We start from the raw sequence: 23,248 nt of genomic DNA, 5'->3' as shown, positions 1-23,248 counted from the left end.
TTAATAAAACTTCAGGCATTAAAATGTATTAGCAATCGGACTCCGAATAATGCGAGTGATAGCTCATCGGAAAGCTCTCACCGAGGAGTATCGAGTCCAATCACCAAAATTGACCTGCACTGTGTCCTGCCGACTTACTAAAAATAGTAAGTATGCCTGAAACTAAGTAAATCAACTTCGTTTTGGCCCAAACTGGAAATGACTAGGCCAAAACACTCCAAGATCCCATTAAACCCTTCGTTAGCCCTCGGGACCATGTAGAACAAGGCTAACGCGCACACACTTGGTCAACTGCTAAAATGGGGACATTACAGTCCGCCCCCCTTGAAATTGCTTGTCCTCAAGCAACCTCAGTCCAGCCTGCTGAATAACCTGCTCACTCTCCCATGTAGAATCTTCCTCCGGCAGGTCTTTCCATTTGACCAAATACTCCTTCACTATCCTGTTTCTAAGCTTCCTCTCTCTGGTATCCACAATAGCCTCAGGTACTAACACAAGCTTCCCCTCCTCATCCAAAGGGGGTAAATCTGCAAAAGGCACTACACTCTGACCAATGGCTTTCTTAAGCCTAGACACATGAAACACATTGTGCACTCGATTGCCCTCTGGAAGCTCAAGCTCATAGGCGACTTTGCCCACTTTGCGAATCACCCTGTAGGGACCATAAAATCTAGGTTTCAACTTTTCAGCTCCGCTCTTCTTGAGCGATGACTGTCTATATGGTTGTAGCCTCAAGTAAACCATATCCCCTACCTCGAAGCTACGCTCTATTCGGTGCTGATCAGCATACAATTTCTGTTGATTCTGGGCCTATTGTATATTCTCTTTGAGCACTTTCAGGATGTTCTGACTATCCTGCAATAAGTTTTTGGCTTTGGGCACTCTACTGTCCCCCAAAACTAAATCCATGAAGCTAGGTGCTTCATAACCATAGAGTGCCATGAAAGGAGTCATCTTGATGGACATATGATAAGTGGTGTTATAACAATACTCTCCCATATGCAACCATCTGATCCAAGCCTTTTGTTGTGTAGTTACATAGTTCCTCAAATATCCTTCCGCCCATTTATTCACAATCTCTGTTTGTCCATCTGTTTGCGGATGATAGCTAGTGCTAGGTGTAAGATCTGTACCACACAACCTAAACAACTCTTGCCAAAAAACACTCATAAACTTACTATCCCGGTCGCTGACAATGAATCTGGGCAGCCCATGTAACCTGAATATCTCTTTAAAGAAAAGATCTGCCACCTGTGTTGCTGTGTAAGTGGACGGAATAGCAAAGAAGTGAGCAAACTTCGTCAAGCGGTCCACCACCACATAGATGCAATCCCTTCCCTGCACTCGTGGTAAACCAGTGATGAAGTCCATCGAAATACTTTCCCATTTCCTATCAGGAATGGGCAAGGGCTGTAATAAACCTGCAGGAAATGTGTGTTCTCCCTTATTCTGTTGACAAACCATACACTCCCTGACATACCTCTGAACATCATCCTTGAGCCCTTTCCATGAAAACCGCTCTCGGATCTGCCTGTAGGTCTTGAAGACCCCCGGATGTCCTGCTGTGGGTGCATCATGAAATGCCTTCAATATCGCCTCTCTCAAATGTGATGACGGAATCAAATAAACCCTGTCCTGAACTCTGATCAATCCATCTATCACCTCATAGCGATCATCCTGTATGGTACCTGAAATCAATCTAGAAGCCCAAGCATCTCCGACATACTCTGCTATAATCCGATCTCTCCAATCTCCTGAAATCTCTGCCAGAGCACATAAGTGAGGTCTCCGAGATAAGGCATCAGCCACCACATTTTTCTTACCTTTGACAAACTCTATGTCAAAGTCATAAGCCTGCAATTTAGTCACCCATTTTTGTTGCCGGTCATTAAGATCACGCTGGCTCATGAAGTATTTAATACTGTTGTGATCAGTCTTGATCACAAAACGTCCACCTACCAAATATGATCGAAATTTGGCCAATGCATGCATTATGGCCAACATCTCCCGGTCATAGACAGAATAACTTTTCTCAACTCCTCGGAGCTTCCTACTCTCGAATGCAATGGGATGCTTCTCCTGCATCAATACTGCTCCAATCCCATCACCTGATGCATCACAATGAAGCTCAAAAGGCTTTGTGAAATCCGGTAGAGCTAGAACTGGACATGAAGACATTACCTGCTTGAAATGCTCAAAACACCTCTGTGCTGCCCCTGTCCACACGAAGGCTCCTTTCCTGGTAAGATCTGTCAAGGGTGTAGCAATCTGTGAGAATCCCTTAACAAACCTTCTATAAAAACCACATAAACCAAAGAATCCCTTAAGCTGTGTAAGGTTTGTGGGAGTAGGCCACTCTACAATAGCTCTAATCTTTTCGGGATCAACCCGAACGCCATCTGCACTAATGATATGCCCCAGGTAAAGGAGCTCAGTCATGCCAAACTCACATTTAGATTCCTTGGCATACAATGACTCTCTCTCCAGAATAGATAACACCTCCTCCAGATGATGTAAGTGCTCCTCCCAGGTCTTACTGAAGACCAAGATGTCATCAAAAAAGATCAAGACAAATCTCCTCAGCTGCTTCCTGAATACCTGGTTCATACAACTTTCAAATGTAGCAGGTGCATTGGTTAGACCAAATGGCATAACCATGAACTCAAAGTGGCCATAGTGACATCGGAACGCTGTTTTCTCAATGTCCTTTGCTCTCATCCTGATCTGATGGTATCCGGATCGCAAATCAATTTTGGTGAAGAAGCATGCCCCATGCAACTCATCAATCAGCTCATCAATCCTAGGAATGGGATACCTGTTTTTAATTGTTTTCTTATTCAGTGCCCTGTAATCGATGCACATGCGCATTGTCCCATCCTTCTTCTTTACCAATACTACTGCTGAAGCAAAAGGGCTCTTACTGGGCCTGATATGCCCCATCTCCCACAAATCCTTAATCGCCTTCTCTATCTCATCCTTGTGTTTCTTAGGATGACGATAGGGAGTAATCATAACTGGTTTGGCTCCCTCCTCGAGCTCAATAACATGTTTCATCCCTCTGTCAGGAGGAACCCCATGAGGAATATCGCTAAATACTTTAGCGTGTCTATCAAGTATCTTCTGGACATCTAGTGGATGACTCTTTTCTTGTGGCTCTGGTGAAGTTGGCATAATGTGGCACTCTGCCGCCCACTCTATGTCATCATGACGAAAAAGTCTCTGCATTCTCCTCAAGGACACTATTCTGCAACCTCCATCTGAAAGCCCTCTAAGTACCACAGTTCTCCCCTCATGCTGGAATCTCATCTCCAATTTCGCTAGATTGAGTGTGAACTCAACTAGTGAAGCCATCCATGTCATGCCGAGGATGACATCATAATCTCCCATGTCCACAACATAGAACTCATCTTCCAACTCGTAGCCATCTCCAAACCTGATGCGAAGATTAGATATCTTCCGAGTGCATAATAACTTATCACCATTAGCCACCATGACTCTAAACCCATCATGCTCCTCTGTCTGTAACCCTCTCCTGGCTACCAACTGTGCATCTATGAAGTTATGTGTAGCCCCAGTGTCAATAAGAGATATCACTTTCTGCCCCTGGATAGTACCCCTGACCTTAAATGTGATTGCCTTTTGGGCCCCTGTCAAGCGTGCCAACGATCTATCATCCTTAGGAATGTTGCTCTCCTCTATAGTGTTACCCTCATCTGAATCGGAGTGCTGATCCTCCCCTTCTGACTCTGACTCTTCTGCTGAAAAATACTCCATTTGATTTGCCTTAGCCTTGAGAGAACATTTATGAGATAAGTCCCAAGGCTCTCTACAATGGAAGCACAGCTTCTTCTTTCGAAGTTCATTCAAGGTTTCATTGTCTAGTCCTTTTGATCCTTCTTTGGGTTTGCTATACTCTTTCTGAAATGATTTTTTGTCTTTGTCCTTGCGGTAGGAAGAATCTGTTGAATGGTTTTTTCCTTTGTATACCGAAGGGGCTAAATCTCGTGCCTTTTTAGTTGCTTCAGCTAACGTGAGTGGATCATGTCCCTTCACCCAACCTCGTAATGGATCAGCAAGACCATCACAAAATAACACCACCAATCTCCTAGGAGAGATATCAGTAACAAGTACAGACAAGCGCTGAAACTCGGCAATGTAAGCATCCACAGAACCTGACTGTTTTAATTGTGCTAGCTCCTTGAAATGTAACTCGGGATCCTTAGTGTCAAATCTCCCAATCAATGTTTCGGTGAATTCCTCATAAGATGTAATCTGATTATGCCCCAAAGTCACCATGCCATGATGCCACCATTCATGTGCAACGCCATCCAAGTGCATAGCCGCATACTTGATAGCCTCCTCCTCAGGCATAGGATTAAGCTGCAAGTATGTATCTACCTTCTGCACCCAAGCTCGTGCAGTCATCTTCCCTGAAGCATCATAATAAGGTAAAGAAAGTTTTCCAACTTTCTTCCTCAGCTCAAAGTTTTGATTCCTCCCTCCTGCTTTAGGCATGTGTCTCATCCTCAAGTCCATATAATCTCTAAGAGAAATATCCGCCTGAAACTCTGGTCCACTAGCCTCCCAGTCCCTCCTGAACTGATCCTGTAACTCGGTAATCTGCAGTTCGTTTACTGGATGAACCGGATCTCTGGGTGGAAAAGTGGGTAGAAGAGGTCTCGAGCTCACAGTCCGTGCTAGGCGTGCAACGTGTCTAAAGTTATCAGCCTCATTCCCATTGTTGCCGTGTCCATTATTACTATTAATGTTATTCTCAGGACCATTGTTGTTGCCTTGGCCTTCATGGTTATTGTTTCCCCCGTTGTTATTGTTTCCCTCGTTGTTATTGTTTCTGTTGTTGGCATCACCTGGATTAATATTGACACCCATCTGTCTAGCCATGAGCTGCAACATCATGTCCATTCGCCTATTCTGCTCCTGCTGCATACGCTGCCCCTGCTCTAATGTATCCAGTAACTGTCGGAACAGTACCTCCCCTTGATCTGGACCAGCATTTCTGCCTCCGCCTAATCCTGTATTCTTGTCATCTCGATCACCCATATTATTGTCCTGATCACAGAATATCTCCTCTGTGTCTGTATGGTTGAATTCAATGTCCCCCTGCACGGATGTACTAGACTGTTTGCTTTGCAAGTCTGAAATCCTATTTTGTCTTGCTCTGGTATCGCGGAAATTATAAGACCTGTCGCATGCTCAAACATAAATGCTTAGCCTGTGTTTTTTTTACTTACTTTTTCCCTCTATCCGGCTGTTCCAAATTCCCTATAAGACCTCCACAGGATGGCAGGACTTATAGCTCTGATACCACTGTAATGGGCACCCCTGGATGTCCCAAAAAACTAAACCAAATTGCTGAAAGGCATTATGTCAAACAGTTTGCATTCAACTTCTTATTTCTCCGTTTAATGTTTTAAACCCCTTATAATTCCGGAAATCAAACATTTATTGTTTGTTGTGTTTCGTGCATGGAATTGGTATCATACAACATAAACAAGAAAGCAACTACAATGATATGCAAAGTGGAAATGAACTGCTGCTAATAAAATGTTATTTTCAGAATTCATAAAATCAAATACATAGCAGATTTATCAACTCACTAATTACTTCAGCAATATTGTCATAATACTCCAGCCCATGCTTACGAACTTGCTGCTACAATACTTTGTCCTCCAATCAGTCCACTACTTTCATAATACCATTCCCTCCAAGCGGCATAAGCGTCGGACAAGTAGTGAAGAAGATATGAGCAAAATATCAAATCTGCCTGTAGCCGGAAATGCAACTAAACTGCCTGATAATGAAGCCAATAAGAAAGAATTCCAAAGGCCAAACCCCAAGGGAATGACGTCTAGAATGTTACAAGAGAGGATAGACGTCCTCAAATGCCGAAAACAAAGCTGCAACTCACACACCAATTTCTCATATTCAACCTGTCTAATGAAGCCACAAATGCTTCCTTTTATTCTATTCCCACGGGTCCCCTCAACTCATATGGGCAATGTGGGATAAAAGATGTGTAATATAAAACATATATTAAAATACCCCTTATGTCTCCCTTGGGCACACATCACCATAAAATATATATTAAAGTAACACTTTAATATTTTACAATTAAATTAGACGTTACTTTAATAAAACTTCAGGCATTAAAATGTATTAGCAATCGGACTCCGAATAATGCGAGTGATAGCTCATCGGAAAGCTCACCGAGGAGTATCGAGTCCAATCACCAAAATTGACCTGCACTGTGTCCTGCCGACTTACTAAAAATAGTAAGTATGCCTGAAACTAAGTAAACCAACTTCGTTTTGGCCCAAACTGGAAATGACTAGGCCAAAACACTCCAAGATCCCATTAAACCCTTCGTTAGCCCTCGGGACCATGTAGAACAAGGCTAACGCGCACACACTTGGTCAACTGCTAAAATGGGGACATTACATGGGTTTATAATTTTTCCTCAAACATTATCAAGTGGGTGTATAATTTTTTCCTGAAAACTTATCTATTGGGTTTTACCGTTTTTCCTCAAAAATTAAACTTTGTATTTTTTGATCCGTATGTTGGATTTTGTTGTCTGGTTTTGATCGATTTTTCACTTAAAAATTGCGTCTAATTTTCCAATTTTATCCAAAAAATTAGTAGTTTTTTGCAAGTCTATTTTGAAGCCTTGTGCTCATCTATGAAGTTTGGAGGGTTTCCCAATTTTTCCTCAAAATCGTGCTAGTTGTTCTCAGTGTTTGTCCTTATCTCCAAGGAAGAGCAGCTTCATTATCGAACATCAGGTTGGATATTTTGTGATGATTTATGGTCAGATGTTTTAGTGATTCCAAGAGGGTCAGTGTCAAACTCATCTCAGTGGCAGGCTCGTCTTGCAAAGCTTTCTGAAGAAGGGGGCATCCTTCCCTATTCTTTTCTCGACAAATTTTGGCTTCTTGGCCATTAGCATTTGCAAATCCAAGGAGGGTCTTAGAAGTAGCAAGATGTTTTAAAGAATTTGGGACCAAAAGACAGCAATTAGACAATGACCATCAAGGGAGGGTATTAGAATATTATAATGTTTCTTTAATGGTTATCTTAGTTAGTCATTAGTTTATTAAATAGTTTCTATTTATGTCTTTAGTTCATGATTTTTCTTTTAAAAACATCGTTTTTGTAAATCTATATAAGGAGTTTTCATCTCCTTTGTTTAATACAACTACAACAACATTGATTTACCATAACAATCACCACATTTCATGAAGTTTTGTTGCCTTTGGCAGCTGAATGATGAATCATGGTTTTACACCACTGTAGGAGAGTTTAACACTGTCTGTGCCAGCTTTGTAGGCTGGAAAGTGCTAAGAAAACATCCTTCGTGCAGCAGCTTGCAGACACACTGTCTTCTTGAATTGGACTCCTCGGCTATATTAGATTGAAAACAACCATTTGATTGTAAAATACCAAAAAAATAAAAATCAGATAAGGCAATGAGTTTGTTCTTTAGCATCATCTTGCAGGAAATGCTTCAAATACTTAGTGTTTGAGGCATCATACTTGCAAAGCCTAACACTCTTTGAGACTAAGAGTAGTCATGACTACAACTTTGGAAGCAAAATTATACTAGATAACTCAGCCAGAAATAATTCATATCAGAAACCTATGATAGTTGTGGATCAACACTCCTTTCACTGGAGCACTTCAGGCATCTAACAGCTCCAACTCACTTCGACCACTGAAGCAAGAGCATCAAAAATCTGTCTAATTCCCACTCACAAGCACAGTAAACTCCAAAGTCCATGGACCTAGAAGATTCAAATCAATGTGCACTAATACGTTGTAAATTTTCAGAGCACAGTAAACATATTCAGCATTCAGAAAGTTAGTCATGATGGTATAACCAGAACTTCAGTCAAGACTGAGAACAGTAACCTGTAAACACAAACTACTGAAATACGAACACACTCAATTTATCTTCTATTAAACTGAAATGAATTACATAAGATTCAGTAACTCCTCAGCTTTTATCTCAACTATGCACCTTGGGTCTCTTTAAGTTTTATAAAAATGAGAGATGCTTCATAACTTTACAAACATCCATCTCAGTGGAGTGTCAAGTTTAAAACAAGAAGCTTTGTCCTCAACAAACTAAAGCAGAAAGCATATAAAATAGAAGAAAGTGCCTCATTTGAAAAATAATAATCACTCTGAATATAAGAAAACAATATCATGGTAAGTAGAAGACCTTTACCCATCTAAGGATTGGGAAAAAAAAGCTGTTGATCTCTGCACCCTCCTCAAGGAGAAGAGCAACCTAGCCTAATATTCAAAAGACTAAAAAGAAATCGACCATTTGGGCAGACAATATTATGATAATTTAATTGAAGTAGGGGGTGCTGAGGTTTTATTGAATTAATAAGCTAACTTATGGAATAAGTTGTATTGGGTTATATGAGTAACTCGTTTTTATTAGTGTAATGAGCCTTGCTCAAAACTGATCACAAATTGCCCTTATTCGCTACTTGTAATATTGTCAAACAGTTCATGTGCAACCTTGTGACTTGCTGATATAGCGTTCCCGTTTGAAGTTGCTTGATAGAAATGGTTGCTAAGATTGTTTCAAACACTTCTACAATTACTATGCAAGCTCCTCAATGAAATAGTATGCTTTTTTCACCTTTTAATGCATTTAGATAAAATACTAAGAGAATATGATGCATCTACAGCCAAGACATCTCTACAAACACTAAGCTTACAAACTCAAGATCTAAATACAAAACTATTATTTGTAACAACTTCTAATTTTTCCTCATCCAATACAATGCTAATATCAAAAGCCAAGACTCTAGCATCATACATATGAATGAATGCTTAAGTCTGATATAGACTGCCACCTACAGCAGTAGCATGTAAATAACATATAATATGCATGAATAAACAAAGGAAACTTGGTTATGTTGCAACCTCCTTAAAATATTTGATTCTTCGAAATAAGGTTGCCAAATAGCTCTAAAATGATGCATCCAAGCTACTAGAAGGACCACGAACTCAATGAATTTCTTATCTGATTTTTGATGCTTCCAAAACATGAAATCACCCCTGTCTGGAAAACTGCTCAAGGGAATCCAAATTTTTCCTGCAACTAGTTCCTGTAGCAGGAATAACAGGTTATGTTGCAGCCTCCTTAAAATATTCAATTCTTCAAAATGAGGTTGCCAAACAGCTCCAAAATGATGTTCCCCTGGAGAACTGCTCAAGGCAATCTGGATTTTTTCTTGCCGCAAGTTCCTGTAGCAACAAGAACACTGCAGCAAATTACTGTAACAAAGTTCTTGTAGCAATTTACTGTAGCCGCAGTACTGTAGCAGTGTTCCTGTAGCAATTTACTATTGTAGCATTCTTGTAGCAATTTACTGTAGCCGCGTCATTGTAGCAGCATTCTTGTAGCAACACCCAACTTATTCTTTCTCCACAAATCTAGCCCTAGCCACAAATTCGGCATAATGAAGTGACTGAAATATCACCTCCAATCTGCAATAATTCAAGTGATATTTCACACCCTCAAAATTGCTATCATTGGGAGTTTTCATTCCCAAAGACAAATTGATTATCTACAAACCACTTGGCTCCACAAATACTCAAGAAGAAATCATCAATCATCAATATCAAATCTGCCTGCCTCAATAGTGAGACCTCAAGGTCTATTTATTCTTTTTTGCCTCTAGAGGTCGGCCTCAATAAAATAATATTAACTTCTTCTTTTTTGACTTCTAGAAGATTCCAATATTTTTTTAATTTTGCACTTTATAAAATATTAAAATATTATATTATTAATAAAGTGCATCTCAACATCAAATTATAAAATAAGGTTTCCATAAGTAGAAACAATAATGATATATGATGGAAAACCTTAGTCCAACCAAAAACAGAGCCAAGTAATCATCGAATGACTACCAGATGACTCTCTCACCATGCCTCATTGGCCTACGAGAGCCATTAATAGGTTAATCTTGCTGATATGTCATTGTCAACTAGAAGGGGACATTACAATTAGAATATTATAATGTTTCTTTAATGGTCATCGTAGCTAGTCTTTAGTTTATTCGGTAGTTTATATTTTCATCTTTAGTTCAAGACTGTTTCTTTTAGAAATATCATCTTTGTCAATCTATAAAAAGAGCTTTCATCTCCTTTGTTTAATACAGCTACAACAACATCAATTTACCATACATAACATAGTACCAAAGTAGGTCAATGGGATTTCATAAAATTTGACCAAAAATTGGGCCTCTTATAATCTGGAATTTTTTTCCAGAATTTTGTTTTACAATTTTTAAAATAAAAATCATAAAAGATATTTTATTAAAAAAATTGGTTTGTCTTCGCAGATTTTTGTTGAAAATCGCAACTCTAGTTGGAGGTTTTGATTGTGCAATTTTTTTGGTTTGAGCAAAAGTCTGATATTTGAGAGTTGCATGTATTTACAAGTGAGTTACATGTTCTTGCATGTGCATTTTGTTACTTGCATGTGTTGTTCTACCATGTGAAATGTAGTGTTTTCCCACAGATTTTTTTGACGTGTTTTCATAATTTTTTCTTTTAAAAAATTTCTGATGGGTTTTCATAATTTTTTCTTTTAAAACATTTCTGATGGGTTTTCATAATTTTTTCCCTTGAAATAATTCTTGATGGATTTTCATTATTTTTTTCCTTCAAAAATTTATGATAGGTTTTCATAAATTTTTCCCTCAATAAATATCTAATTCCATAATTCACAAAGTTGTGTGGGATTCGTTGCTAGGTTTATATTTTTTCCCCAAAAAATTACCTGTTGGGTTTTATCATTTTTCCTTCAAAAACAAGGAAAATGATGTTTTATGTCGATTTGTGTCTCAAACCTTAATCAATTTTTCACCTCAAAATCATGTTGGTTTTCCTAGTTTTTTTCCTTAAAAAATTGTGACTTTTTGCAGATTGTTTTAAGGCATCATGCTCATCTGCAAAGTTTGGAGGGTTTGCAGATTTTTCCTCAACATTGAGCTAGTTGTTCTCCATGTTGGTCTCTGTCTCCAAGGAAGAGCAGCTTTGATATCCAACATGAGGTTGGATGTTTTGTGATGATTTTTTATCAGATGTTTTGCTGATTTTGGGAGGGTTAGTGGTAGACTCATTTCAGTAGCAGAGTTAATGACAAGCTCTTGTCTTCTTTTGAAAAACTTTCTTAAGAGGGCACCTCTCTCTGTTCTTTTGTAGATAGATTTTGGCTTCTTGTTCATTAACATTTTGCAGATCCAAGGAGGGTCTTAGCAGTTGAATATTTTGCAGAATTTGTGACCAAAAGACAGCAGTTAGACATTGACGATTAAGGGAGGGTATAACACTATTATAATGTTTCTTTAATGGTCATCTTAGTTAGTCTTTAGTTTATTCGGTAGTTTCTATTTCCGTCTTTAGTTAATGATTGTTTCGTTTAGAAACATCATCTTTGTAAATCTATATAAGGAGCTTTCACCTCCTTTGTTTAATACAAGTACAACAACATCAATTAACCATAACAGTTTTGTGTGGGTTGACTAAACTTAATCCTAGGTTAATAGATGCTAGCACTGTATAGTGTACATAAAGACTTCTATCATCGTGAACAATCATGGAAAGTTATTGTGCTTGGTTTAGAGTCTGGACATTCACAGCAGGGATATATAGTGTCATTCCTTATAAACCATTGTTTAGGGTTGCCTATCTTGAGATTATTATGTTATTTTGATGTAATGGATGGTGATATGATATAAATATATCAGTGAGATTGCATCCCCTTTCACATACAGATAGGAAGTTACTTCAATCCTCCTTTTCTAGCTAGGATATGCTCACCCCTATTTCTCTTATCCAGATGATTGTTTATTGTTTCCACCGCATTCAATTAGTTTCATTTTCATATGCATTCCCAATTTTCACATTACTGTTTGAAGAACATTGCCAAGGTTAGATTACCATAATAATGAAACTAACCCATGGTTACCAATTTCACCATCAATGGCCAACCTATGCACTATTTCTATCTCAGAATTCAACCAGTGGTGTCACTTTGGTTTGATAGGTCACCAAAAGCTAACCCAAACGTGTTGAGAAAGCAGGAAATAATATGTTTGTTACAAGAATTCTGTATTGCTTTTAACCAGACATGCATAGAGCAAATGGAAAATGTATCCAACAAAAAAATTGTAAGATTCTGTAACCCACAGAATGAGATGGCATATAACAAATCTAGAAGTCGGTTACAAACTGCAAATGCTGTTCTAAATTCATCAGTTGTAAATTACCCCAAAGGTACACATCACTTTATAGTTAAAATAACAATCAAACAATAAAAAAACATTTGTGAAAACATAATCTCCAAGGACGGCAAAACTATCCAAAACAGTTCCTTTTAGTTGCATATATCTTCCCCAGAACACTCTATACACCCTCTTGCAACAATAAAAGAAACTGCTTCTCAAATCTATCTTACAAACTTCTATCTTGATTTAGTTATTTCCTCAGTTTCAAGAAACTCCTGAAGTTTAGTTACAATTTCGGTTTGTAGTGTTCCCCTTTCCACTTGGCATATGTTTGACATTAATAATATATGCTTCTTTCTTCAATAGATGATGAAATGTCTGTTTCTAGCTTCAAGTTTAAAAATGCCAATATTGACCTTTAAAGTTTCTTTGTATCAGCATTTAAATGCATTACACTCAGTTACCAGATTCTGCTATTTAGGCCCGGGTCCTGGTACTGGTACAGTTTTGGTACTGGTTCCTTTAGGGTACTTCATGGGTTCTTTGTGGGTCCTTCTGTGAAGGACACACATCGAACATGGGCACATAGGAAGTACCCCAGGGCAACTGGTCAGTCTATGTATGTATTTCTGATTTTTTTATCAACATGCTCTTTGTATTAGCATTAGATAGTGTCTTGAAACAGCTTGGTAATATTATTCAAGTCAAAATTGGACTATGTAATGCACTTAGTTTATGACAGAAGTTAAACAGCAGTCTACTTTAATTTATTTGAAGATCAGAGACTGATTTTTTTTATTTGTAGATTTGAGTACATTACTGTTGATAGATTTGTAAAAGTCAGGCCATAGCTATGTTTGTTAATCATTATCAGGTTGATGCCAATTTGTAATTCATGTAATTTGAAACAATATCAGTAATGCAATTAATTTATTTATAATTTTATTGGCCATCATGGATTTATGAGTGTCACTCTTCTTTTTATATATTTCAAGTCAAATTTTTAACATACATACATACATATACGAACCGAACCCAAACCTGCAAGGGGACAAAAATTGCCGTACCCACGAATCAGAACCCCGTTTCTGTACCAGAACCAGAACCCGAATCGGCAACTTAGGCATTACAGCATTTTCCATGGTAAATAAACATCGTGCCTATAATTTTAATGGTTCGGAGAAATTAAGTCAATTTTGAGCTTTGTAAATCCCCCTACCCTACAAAAAAAAGCATACATTTGAATATATCAGCTTACCGAAGAAATAGAGCAGTAACTCCAAAAAAGAATGGCAAGCTTGGTGCAAGTATAGCTAACACCACCATTCCCAGTCCATAATAAAAAGTTGCAGCATCACAAGTTGAAGTATGCCGTTGATGACCTAATCAACAATTTAGTAAATTCAGACAAAATCGTTTACATGAGACCATGACATCAATCAGTGATACCCTAAGATATTCCTAATTATTATGAAGCTATCCAGAACTCAGAATTTCAAACATCACATAAAACAATGGCAAATGCTTATGCTGTAGAAACAATGAAATACACACCTTTACCAGAATCATACTGCGAAGAATCAGAACCACCACCAAAGCTGCTGGAAGAAGATGTTCTTCCCCATGCATTAACAATGTCAAGATACTTGCCAAAAATAACCATGAAAATGAAGAAAGACCACTCATACAAAATTAACAACCCAGTCCATGGCATAACCTGTGAGAAGTTCAAGTTGGGGTGCATGCTTAGTATGCACCTAAGTTCCATGCACGGCATTTAAATATTCCAGGTAATCATCTATATAAATTTTCAGAAATTTACCAATGAAAAAGGCACAGGACATTAACATTTTACCTGTCGTGGAACAAGAATAACCGCAACACCAATAGAAACTGCCAGTGAAAGAAAGCAGACAATTATGGACATAACACCTAAGTACGGTGGTAACCTATTGAAGTGGGGCATGCCTCCCAAACCATTGGTATACTGCAAGAAGAATTAGCAAAAAACATGGTCATCCTATTTCGTCAGCAGCAGAGAAAATTTGAAAAGGCCTGTTCCTAAATATTGTCTATAATTAAAAATTGAGTCTAAAAGTAGAGGGATAAAGTCTAATCCAAAAGAAGTTCACACCTATTGCATATAATTAATGTGCAAATTTTAGCTATTTTTTTTTTACACTTCATCTTAATAACCTGAATGACTTGAGGATTATTTATGTAATCTTTTAGTTCCCATCTATTTTCTTATCAGCTCAAGACGATTTTAAAGCTCATATTATCTACAACATATCAAAGACTATATCTTCAGAGAAACTATTCCTTTGGATAATCAGAGAATATATCTGTCATCGGTAGAAATTGTGTATCAGCCGATGGGTCCCTTCGGAAAGGAAATTGTGTATCAGCCGACGGGTCCCTTCGGAAAGGAAATTGTTATGTAGCCAACGAGTAAATAGTTTGTAGCGGACATAATGTATGTGGCCAACAGATTCCTTCGTGAAAGTTCTTCGGAAAGTATTTATAACCCCTTCGGAAAGCATTGTAATCATCATATCATACCATCGAAGTATAATGTACTGTGGGCATATGCGAATAATAATAATAAGAGTTCTGCTGGTTGCTGTTCATGTTCATATTCTTTGTCTGTGTGCGATTCTTAATTAATCTGTGCAGTAAACATTTGGCGCCGTTGCCCGATGGACCTGGTACGCAGGCAAGCAGCTATGAATTAAATGCCGAATCAATTGAACAAAGATAAGAGTAAGCTGAAGGAAAAAGATGACATAAGCGTTGTGCAGGAAAATTTAATTTTGGCTCAGCAGATAGAGCGTCGAAGGAGATTTCAGAAGATTCCCGACGGAAACAAGAGCGCGGAAGGATTGTTTAAGGAGACTCAACAACGGCTTGAGTTGGTGGAAGAAGCGAGAGAGGAGTTTCTGAACCTGCATACGCCACGGGAAGAGAATCCTGACGGAAGGAGATCGACTCACACGGCTCGGAGTGCCGAAGGAGCACAAGCGTGGAGTGACCTCTTCGTCCGAGATATACTTCCGAGACGAACAGCTTCAGTTGACGAACCCTCTTCTTCACCAAACAGTGCGGGTGTTGAAAACAGTGCGGAAGCAGAAAACAGCACAAGTGTTGAAAACAGCGTGAAAGCAAAAAACAGCACGAGTGTAAAAAACAGCGCGGGTGTGCAGAACAGCGCGGGTGTAGAAAACAGCGTGGGTGTGCAAAACAGCGCGGGTGTGCAGAACAGCGCGGGTGTGCAGAACAGCGCGAGTGCTCAAAACAGTGCGGGAGTGCAAAACAACGCAGGTACACAACAAAACCCTCAACATACAGTGATAATGGCAGGTCCGAAGGAAAAATTGCCTAAATTTGATGGTGATGAAGCAGCTGATCCATTCGACATTGTAAAACATGTGAAACGATATGGAGGGCAAATGGCATAATAGATACAAACGAATGGATCCGAAAATTTCCCGCTACCCTACGAGGTGTTGCGATTGATTGGTTTACTGATGTTGATCCACAAAAATTAAACAGTTGGGATAACGTTAAGAAGGAGTTCATTGCAGAATTTCAACTTTTGCGTGATGATAATGAAATTGTAGCAGAGATATTCAATACCAAGCAAAAGAAGAATGAAACAGTACGGGTCTTCGCCAGGAGATTGAAGGACTTAATCAGTAAAATGGAGAATAAGCCGGCAGATGGGCTCCAGAAAAGATGGTTCATTGAAGGCCTTCACCCGAAGCTGCAGAAAAAGATGAAGATCGTGCCACCATCAACATACGATGAAGCGTACAATCGGGCAATGAACCTCGAAAGTGACCAGAAGACAAAGAAGAAGAAGAAGAACAGCTCGTCTGATTCAGATGACGATGCATCTTTAGGAGAAGATAGCAGCGATGACGAGGGAGGCAACAGGAAGGTTTGTGCCCTCCAGAAGGACATGATTCGGATGATGAAGGAATTCAAAAACATGAACAAGGAGACTAAGGGCAATGACCTATGGTGCACGGAGTGCAAGAAAGAAGGCCATACGAAGGGATCCTGCCCGAAAGATCAATTTTGTGAGATTTGCCAGATTCTGGGACACTCGGTAAAGGAATGCCCTTTCAATCTGAAAGCAAGAACACCGCAGCAAGTGTTCCTGGCGCAGGAGGCATCCCCGTCAGGAGGGAACAGGAATACCAGTACGGAAGGTGCCACATCGGGAGGATATAGAAACAATCAGCGCAATCAAAACAACAATAATGGTGGGAAGAGTCGAATCCAATACGATGCCAATGGCCGGCCGATAGTTCAATGCCGCGCATGCAATCTATGGGGTCACTTCGCCCGAGAGTGTACAACAGCGAACACATCGAAGTTGTTATGCAGATGGTGTGGACCTGGTGATCATGAAGATGCTAGGTGTCCAAAGTCGGGAGTAAACTTGATCACCGTCGAGACGGACGAAGAAGAGGTTCTAGCCATCACACGGCAGCAAGCGAAAGTGTACCCCGACCCAACGGAAGAAAAGAAGAGACTGGAGGAAGCACGGGCAGAGATCCAGAAAGCAACACAGGCAGAAACGGCACACCTGAAGGACACGCCGAGTACCTCCGTATGGAACTGCGCAGAACAGAACATTGTACGGCAAATTTTGCAAGCCGAGATACCCGTCTGGATAAGTGATCTGTTGCTCACTATGCCTCAGCTCCGATCAGCACTCACAAACATCGTTCCCGCTGCTAAACTACCAGGAGAACATGGAAGGAAGCAAGAAAGTGGAGCAAGTACAGCGAACAAAAAGGAGGAGAGTGGCGCAAGTGCAGAAGATCCAATGTTGTTAGCCCTCTCATCCGGACGCCATCCAGCAGTCGTCAAAATGGGAATTCTCGGGACTGTATTGACGGAAACAATTGTGGACAGAGGGTCTGGTGTCAATGTGTTGCTTGAAGACACTTGGAAAAAGTTGGGACAGCCGACATTATGGCCGCCTACATTCCAGCTGCTAACGGCCGATCAACATGGAATCAAGCCATTGGGAGTCCTGACAGCACAACTAGTGATGATTGGAACATAGCCATTCTTGTTGGATTTCATCGTGATCCCACTGAAGCGGAGAGGATATGATGCCATTCTGGGCCGGGGGTGGCTAATACAAGCCAAGGCGAAGCACGATTGGAAGAAAAATACTTTATCACTCGAAAGCAAAGGCCGCAAGTATGTCATCGATCTACACACTCAGATGGTTAGAGAAGAAGCTCTGTCGTCGAATTCTGAAGGAGAAGACGATAAGAGGAGGCAGAGTATGGAACCCGATCAAGAGGGAGTCCTACGATTGGAAGGAGATGACGATTTGGATTCAGTAAATGGTCTTTACCACTGGCAGATAGAGGATTACGAGCTCTTTCCGAGTTGTAATATGCTAAGAATCGACGAAGGTAAGAAAGAAGAAGGATATGAATGTCCGAAGGAACACAGAGAAGCCGAAGGAGGAAATGAATGTCCGAAGGAACACAGAGAAGCCAAAGGAGGAAATGAATGTCCGAAGAAACACAGAGAAGCCGATGGAGGAAATGAATGTCTGAAGGAACACGGAGAAGCCGAAGAAAGAAATGAATGTTCGAAGCAACACAGAGAAGCCGAAGAAGGAAACGCTGATATGACTGAAGCTGAAGGACAGAACATACAGTACGAACCCAAAAGAAGGAAAGATTCTACTGTACGACTGCGCAGGAAGAAAGTATTATGTCAAACCACGGATATAGCAGAAAGGTACCGGTGGCAAGGAAGACACACGATACGATTTGCACAAGCAACAAAGAGGAAGGTTTCAATAAAAGTTGTAGCAGTACAGAGTGAAAGTGTTATTGACGGACAGGAGGGGCAGCTGACAGAGTCCATGGTACGGAGCTTCAGGAACAAACTAGGCGATATGGAGATGACACAGAACAGGCGTAGCAAGTTTCAACCAGGACAGTTGGCGTTGAGGTATGATGGACGGAATGAGATCAACCCAGGCAAGTTCAGAGTTAAGTGGGTCGGACCATATCAAATTCGGGAAGTGGGTGATAATGGAGCAATAAAACAATGGATGCTAGACGGAAAGGAAGTTGCCGACACAGTGAATAGGTCGAAGTTGAATGTCTACCATGAAAGAAGTAACGCACCTCCATGGACGAACAACTGAGAGAAGAAGACTGTAAGTACTGTACATATGTAAATATTGTACATAGTTGTTCAAAAAAATTATTATTAAAAAAAAAAAAAGGTGAAGTAAAGCATCGTACGGTTTCTGGAAAGCACCGTACGGTTTCTGGAAAGCACCGTACGGTTTCTGGGAAGTACCCTACAGTTCCATATTTGCAGGAGACAGCACCGTACGGGGTTTTCGTCTAAAGGGAAAAGGAAGTACGATTTTTTTCATATCTGAAGGAGGGCATACGGTTTTCCAGACAATTCAAATTGCAGTACGATTTTTTTAAGAATGTACGGATTTCATGTTGTACGATTTTTTAAGAATGCGGATTTCATGTTGTAGTACGATTTTTTAAGAACGTACGAATTTCATGTTGTAGTACGATTTTTTAAGAATGTACGGATTTCATGTTGTAGTACGATTTTTTAAAGAATGTATGGATTCCATATTTGTAGTACGGTTTTAAGACAAGGTACGGTTTCCATCTTGAAAGTTGTCGTACGGTTTTCCTGTGGTACGGCTTTTCCTTGCACTATACGATTTTTAAAAATTGCATTTTCTAGCACTAGGACCACTGTACGGTTTTAAGACAAGGCCCAAAAGATTAACGTACGGCATTTGGAGCCCAATTTTGTTATTTTCCATCATACGGATTTTGAAGACTTGGTGGGATATTGCAGTACGGCTTTTCCAGAAGATTGAAATAGTGAAGACGCCTTCAGACGGATTTCATCACAGAAGGGTGACATGATGTTTTCTATAAAAAAAAAAAAAAACAACAGAATCAAGTTGCTCAGAATGAGTCTCAGAATGAGTATCAGATGATGCCATAGGGAAGGGGAAGCATCAGCGATTGCCAGAAAGAGTGTAGAATCGGCAGAAAATGACAGAAATGGTGTGTTCCATGCATTTCTGTGTGGGTTGCGAAGTGCTAATTTGGAGCGCACCCGGGGCGCTGCCCCAAGACCCCGCGAGGGCGCTGCCCCTCGACCCTGCCGGGGGCGTTGCCACCTGGACCCCCAGTCGTTGCGAATATCAGTCGTGGAAGTCTGACCAGTTGAGAAGACTTAGAGCTGCTGTAGGCATGAAGTGTCTGTGTACCAGAGGCACTAAGAGTAGGTGTTGGCCATGAGGCTGTCTTGGTGGATGCGTAGAGAGCTCGGGAGGAGCTGATCATCCAGTTGGAGGCAGTGCAGCAACACTTGGCTCAGGGTACCGAGGAGTTGGAAGCAGAGAAAGCAGCACAGGTGGCTATCAAGGTCAGCTTGAAAGGTCAGTATTGTGTTAGCAAAGGCTATAGATGCAACGGGATGAATGTGAAAGTAATATTGTTGTATTAGTTGTTTGAGTTTTGTTCTGTAGTCGTCAGGAGACGACTTTTCTTTTTGGGGGGGGATGATGTCATCGGTAGAAATTGTGTATCAGCCGATAGGTCCCTTCGGAAAGGAAATTGTGTATCAGCCGACGGGTCCCTTCGGAAAGGAAATTGTTATGTAACCGACAGGTAAATAGTTTGTAGCGGACATAATGTATGTGCCCAACAGATTCCTTCGGGAAAGTTCTTCGGAAAGTATTTATAACCCCTTCGGAAAGCATTGTAATCATCATATTATACCATCGAAGTATAATGTACTGTGGGCATATGCGAATAATAATAATAAGAGTTCTGCTGGTTGCTGTTCATGTTCGTATTCTTTGTCTGTGTGTGATTCTTAATTAATCTGTGCAGTAAACAATATCTTTAACCAAGTGAAAATTAATATAGTGAATACTTGAATTCTATTTTACTTAGAAAAAAGGGCAAAGATAGATCTGGAAATGGAAATATATATATTAAAACCCTTAGGGATAGCATATATAATTGTTCACTTCAAGGGAATCATTATGCAGCACAAATAATATTTCAGTTTTGAAATAACATTATTAGCAAAGTCTGCAAGAGTATTTCAATTGTGTTTTGGTAAAATTTACCATATTTTTAGGGTACAAAAAGCAATCTCACTGACCATCTTGGGAATCTATTAAATGTTACTTAAAAAATGAGAAAGAAAACCATCTTACCAAGACCACTGAAAATCAGAAAGGTTCAAGTGACAGCACTATCTAGTTCAAACTAGAATTTTTTCTTGAGGTCTACTTTCTCTACATGGTCACACAAACAAAATGCAGTTTGGTGATCAAAGAAAAGATGCTTGGGAAAATGTTATACTAAATTGCAAAGCTTAATTCAAAAAACTTGGGATCTCTAGAACCAACTGGTACAGTTCCATCTTACCACCTGTTTCTGGTATGTGCTCAAATGTATCCAAAATACACAAGGTGCCAATCACTATTTTCTTGTACCCACACTTTGAGGTTACTTTAAAGACTTCTTACTTGTACATGCAAACTCAGTGCACAATCAAGCAAGGACAATTATCCCTACCCAAGCTGTAGAATCAAATTATTAAGTGTCAATGTTCCCCAATAATTTGGATTTCTGAATTTCAAAGATAAGCAACCAAAAGACAAAGAATCTAACAGTCATCTTCTCACAAAATGAGCTGAGGCCTACTTCTCAGATTGAGGATACTTTTTTCATTTTGCCTAAAGCTAAGATGCTTATCCCTCTTCCATTGGAAGGCAAGGCTCTAACTTTCAAACAGAAGAGCATTAAAGGGAGCCTCTAGGACTACTTGGTAAATAAGCACTGCCTCTCAACCTATCTCAGACATTACAGGTGCCAATAATCCCTTGTATATTGCTATGCCACATATAGAACATGGAAGGCAGCTTTTAAACACATGAAAGGTGATTCAATTCTTAGAAGTAAGATTTGGAAGTTAGTTATTGGATCCAACCTCAGAAAAGTTCTCTGGTTCAAAATCTTAGCCATAAGTAATATTTATAATGTGTCTCAACATAAGAATAAATCATAGAAAAATTATAGTCCCTCTCATCTATTGGAAACAAACAAACACCGAACTCCACAAATTTTATGTTTTAAAGTAGAGACCTGTGAACTTGAACCAACTGATGCAGTAACTCCAACAGCTGAATATATAGGCAAGCTGCTGCCAGACATGTATTTGTAATAAAGATGTCTAGCATATCCACAAGATGACCCATTGCACACCAGGCCTTGTTGCACCTGTACATCATACAAAGAATTGTCATAGGCAACAGATTGCATTCTTTTCATCATCACTACTTGATAAAGTGTTTTTTTTTTAGTCCAACAGTTCTTTATTAGCATCTTGCTGTGAAATTGATATCTTACCAATCTATTTAAATTTTATACAATAAATGGCCTGATGACAATGAATATCATGGTAATCTTACTAAATTATGATATCTACGCAGTAGTCAAAAGATAAAATCCTATATAGTGGCAGAAGCTTGCCACCTGAATTAAATATTCTATAATCTTGAACATCTGATGTAACTACCTGAACTAGAAAATGGCGCCCATAATAGAGAGCAACCAACAAAGGAAGCACAAATAGAATTTCAACTGAGAGTTGACTATGAGGGTCTTTTCCTCCAGCTGTTCCTGGCATAGAATCCTCCAATGTCACTCGAATATTCTGACAATCAAACCAGGAAATAAATTTAACCACTTCTGAGCATTAAACTTCTAACAGTGTTTAATACACTTGAATAAGAACAAATAGCAAGTGGCTAACAAACAATCTTCAATTAAATCCTATCAATTTGCAAGCTAAATACCAAAGAAAACAAAGAATACAAATCAAACTTGAACTTTATAAACATCAGTGAACTGTTAACAAATAATATAAGATATTAAAGCACCCTAAATCACGTGGTTATTACCTGCCAAAGATCAACAGGCTTCAATAGCCAAGCTGTCCACCAATCCCATGGTTTAAGCGGACCAAGTGTGTAATGAACAACTCGCAATTCATTTCCATCTACCATCCACTAGATCAACAAAGCAATGATGGATGTGAATTTTACCAATCAGAAATTCCTAAAAGATAAATAGAAACAAAACATCCAAAAACCATGTGGTTTAAAATCTCAAATTATATGATATATATATTGGAACCGCTTGTGTATAAAAATAAATAAGAAAAAGGTATGCTGAACATGTTAAATTCATACAAATAACTTAAGTTGAAATCTATGGCCCTAACCTTAAACACAAAGAATATTGCTATCTAGAAAGAGTTTGTAATTCATTAGCTTGAATGAAAATGAATTACAGCGATGTTGCCAAGGAATACATCCCTGACTTTTAGGAAAGATCCTCAAAATGGGAATATGATATATCTCAAGTATAACAGAACTGGGATGAAGCATTCCACTGCCAACTTGAACACCCAAGCCTCCAAAAAGGGTCATCCCCAATGCCCAAGTCTCCTCAAGGGAGCATCCCCAACACTTTCTTATACAGCAAGAATATCTTCAAGAATGTTTCTCTTTCGAGGCAGACTTTCGAACATCCCTCAACCATATCAGAGAGAAAAAGATGTTCCATGCGCCTAGAATACATAGTCAAATTTATGTTTTATGATTTTTTAATTTTTTTTAAATGTATAATTCCAAACCTAAACCTAAAAGGGGGTTCCAAGAATGTTTCTCTTTCGAGGCAGACTTTCAAACATCCCTCAACCATATCAGAGAGAAAAAGATATTCCCTCCACCTAGAAAACATAGTCAAATTTACATTTTATGAATTTTTAATTTTTTTTAAATGTATAATCCCAAACCTAAACCTAAAAGGGGGTTCTAAGCAAGGTCTCCCAACCTTAAGAAACAATAAAAAAGAAGA

At 39.3% G+C, this 23,248-nt stretch overlaps 1 protein-coding gene across 2 annotated transcripts in view; it reads right to left on the bottom strand.

The window, feature by feature from the left end:
* Positions 1-23,248, bottom strand: part of PGSIP6 (plant glycogenin-like starch initiation protein 6) — a 91,409-nt gene that overhangs the window by 7,429 nt on the left and 60,732 nt on the right. The window contains exons 5-10 of one of the 2 annotated variants that reach the window (XR_016353067.1): positions 22,288-22,395; positions 21,903-22,040; positions 21,470-21,604; positions 14,131-14,262; positions 13,830-14,032; positions 13,534-13,657 (exon numbers count right to left, since the gene is read on the bottom strand). Coding sequence is in view for 1 of the 2 variants with exons in the window: in XM_089788766.1 (XP_089644892.1) it covers positions 13,534-13,657; positions 13,830-13,992; positions 14,131-14,262; positions 21,470-21,604; positions 21,903-22,040; positions 22,288-22,395 (800 nt within the window). In the remaining variant the exon portion in view is untranslated. The remainder of the gene's footprint in view (positions 1-13,533; positions 13,658-13,829; positions 14,033-14,130; positions 14,263-21,469; positions 21,605-21,902; positions 22,041-22,287; positions 22,396-23,248) is intronic. The other variant, XM_089788766.1, reaches the window with a different exon arrangement.

This window comes from Cupressus sempervirens, chromosome 6, assembly GCF_028749045.1.
Source record: "Cupressus sempervirens isolate cs-2001-9-10 chromosome 6, ASM2874904v1, whole genome shotgun sequence".
In the NCBI taxonomy this organism is placed as follows: domain Eukaryota; kingdom Viridiplantae; phylum Streptophyta; class Pinopsida; order Cupressales; family Cupressaceae; genus Cupressus; species Cupressus sempervirens.
Note: the sequence above shows the minus strand (reverse complement) of the source record. Positions and strands in the feature narration are given on the sequence as shown.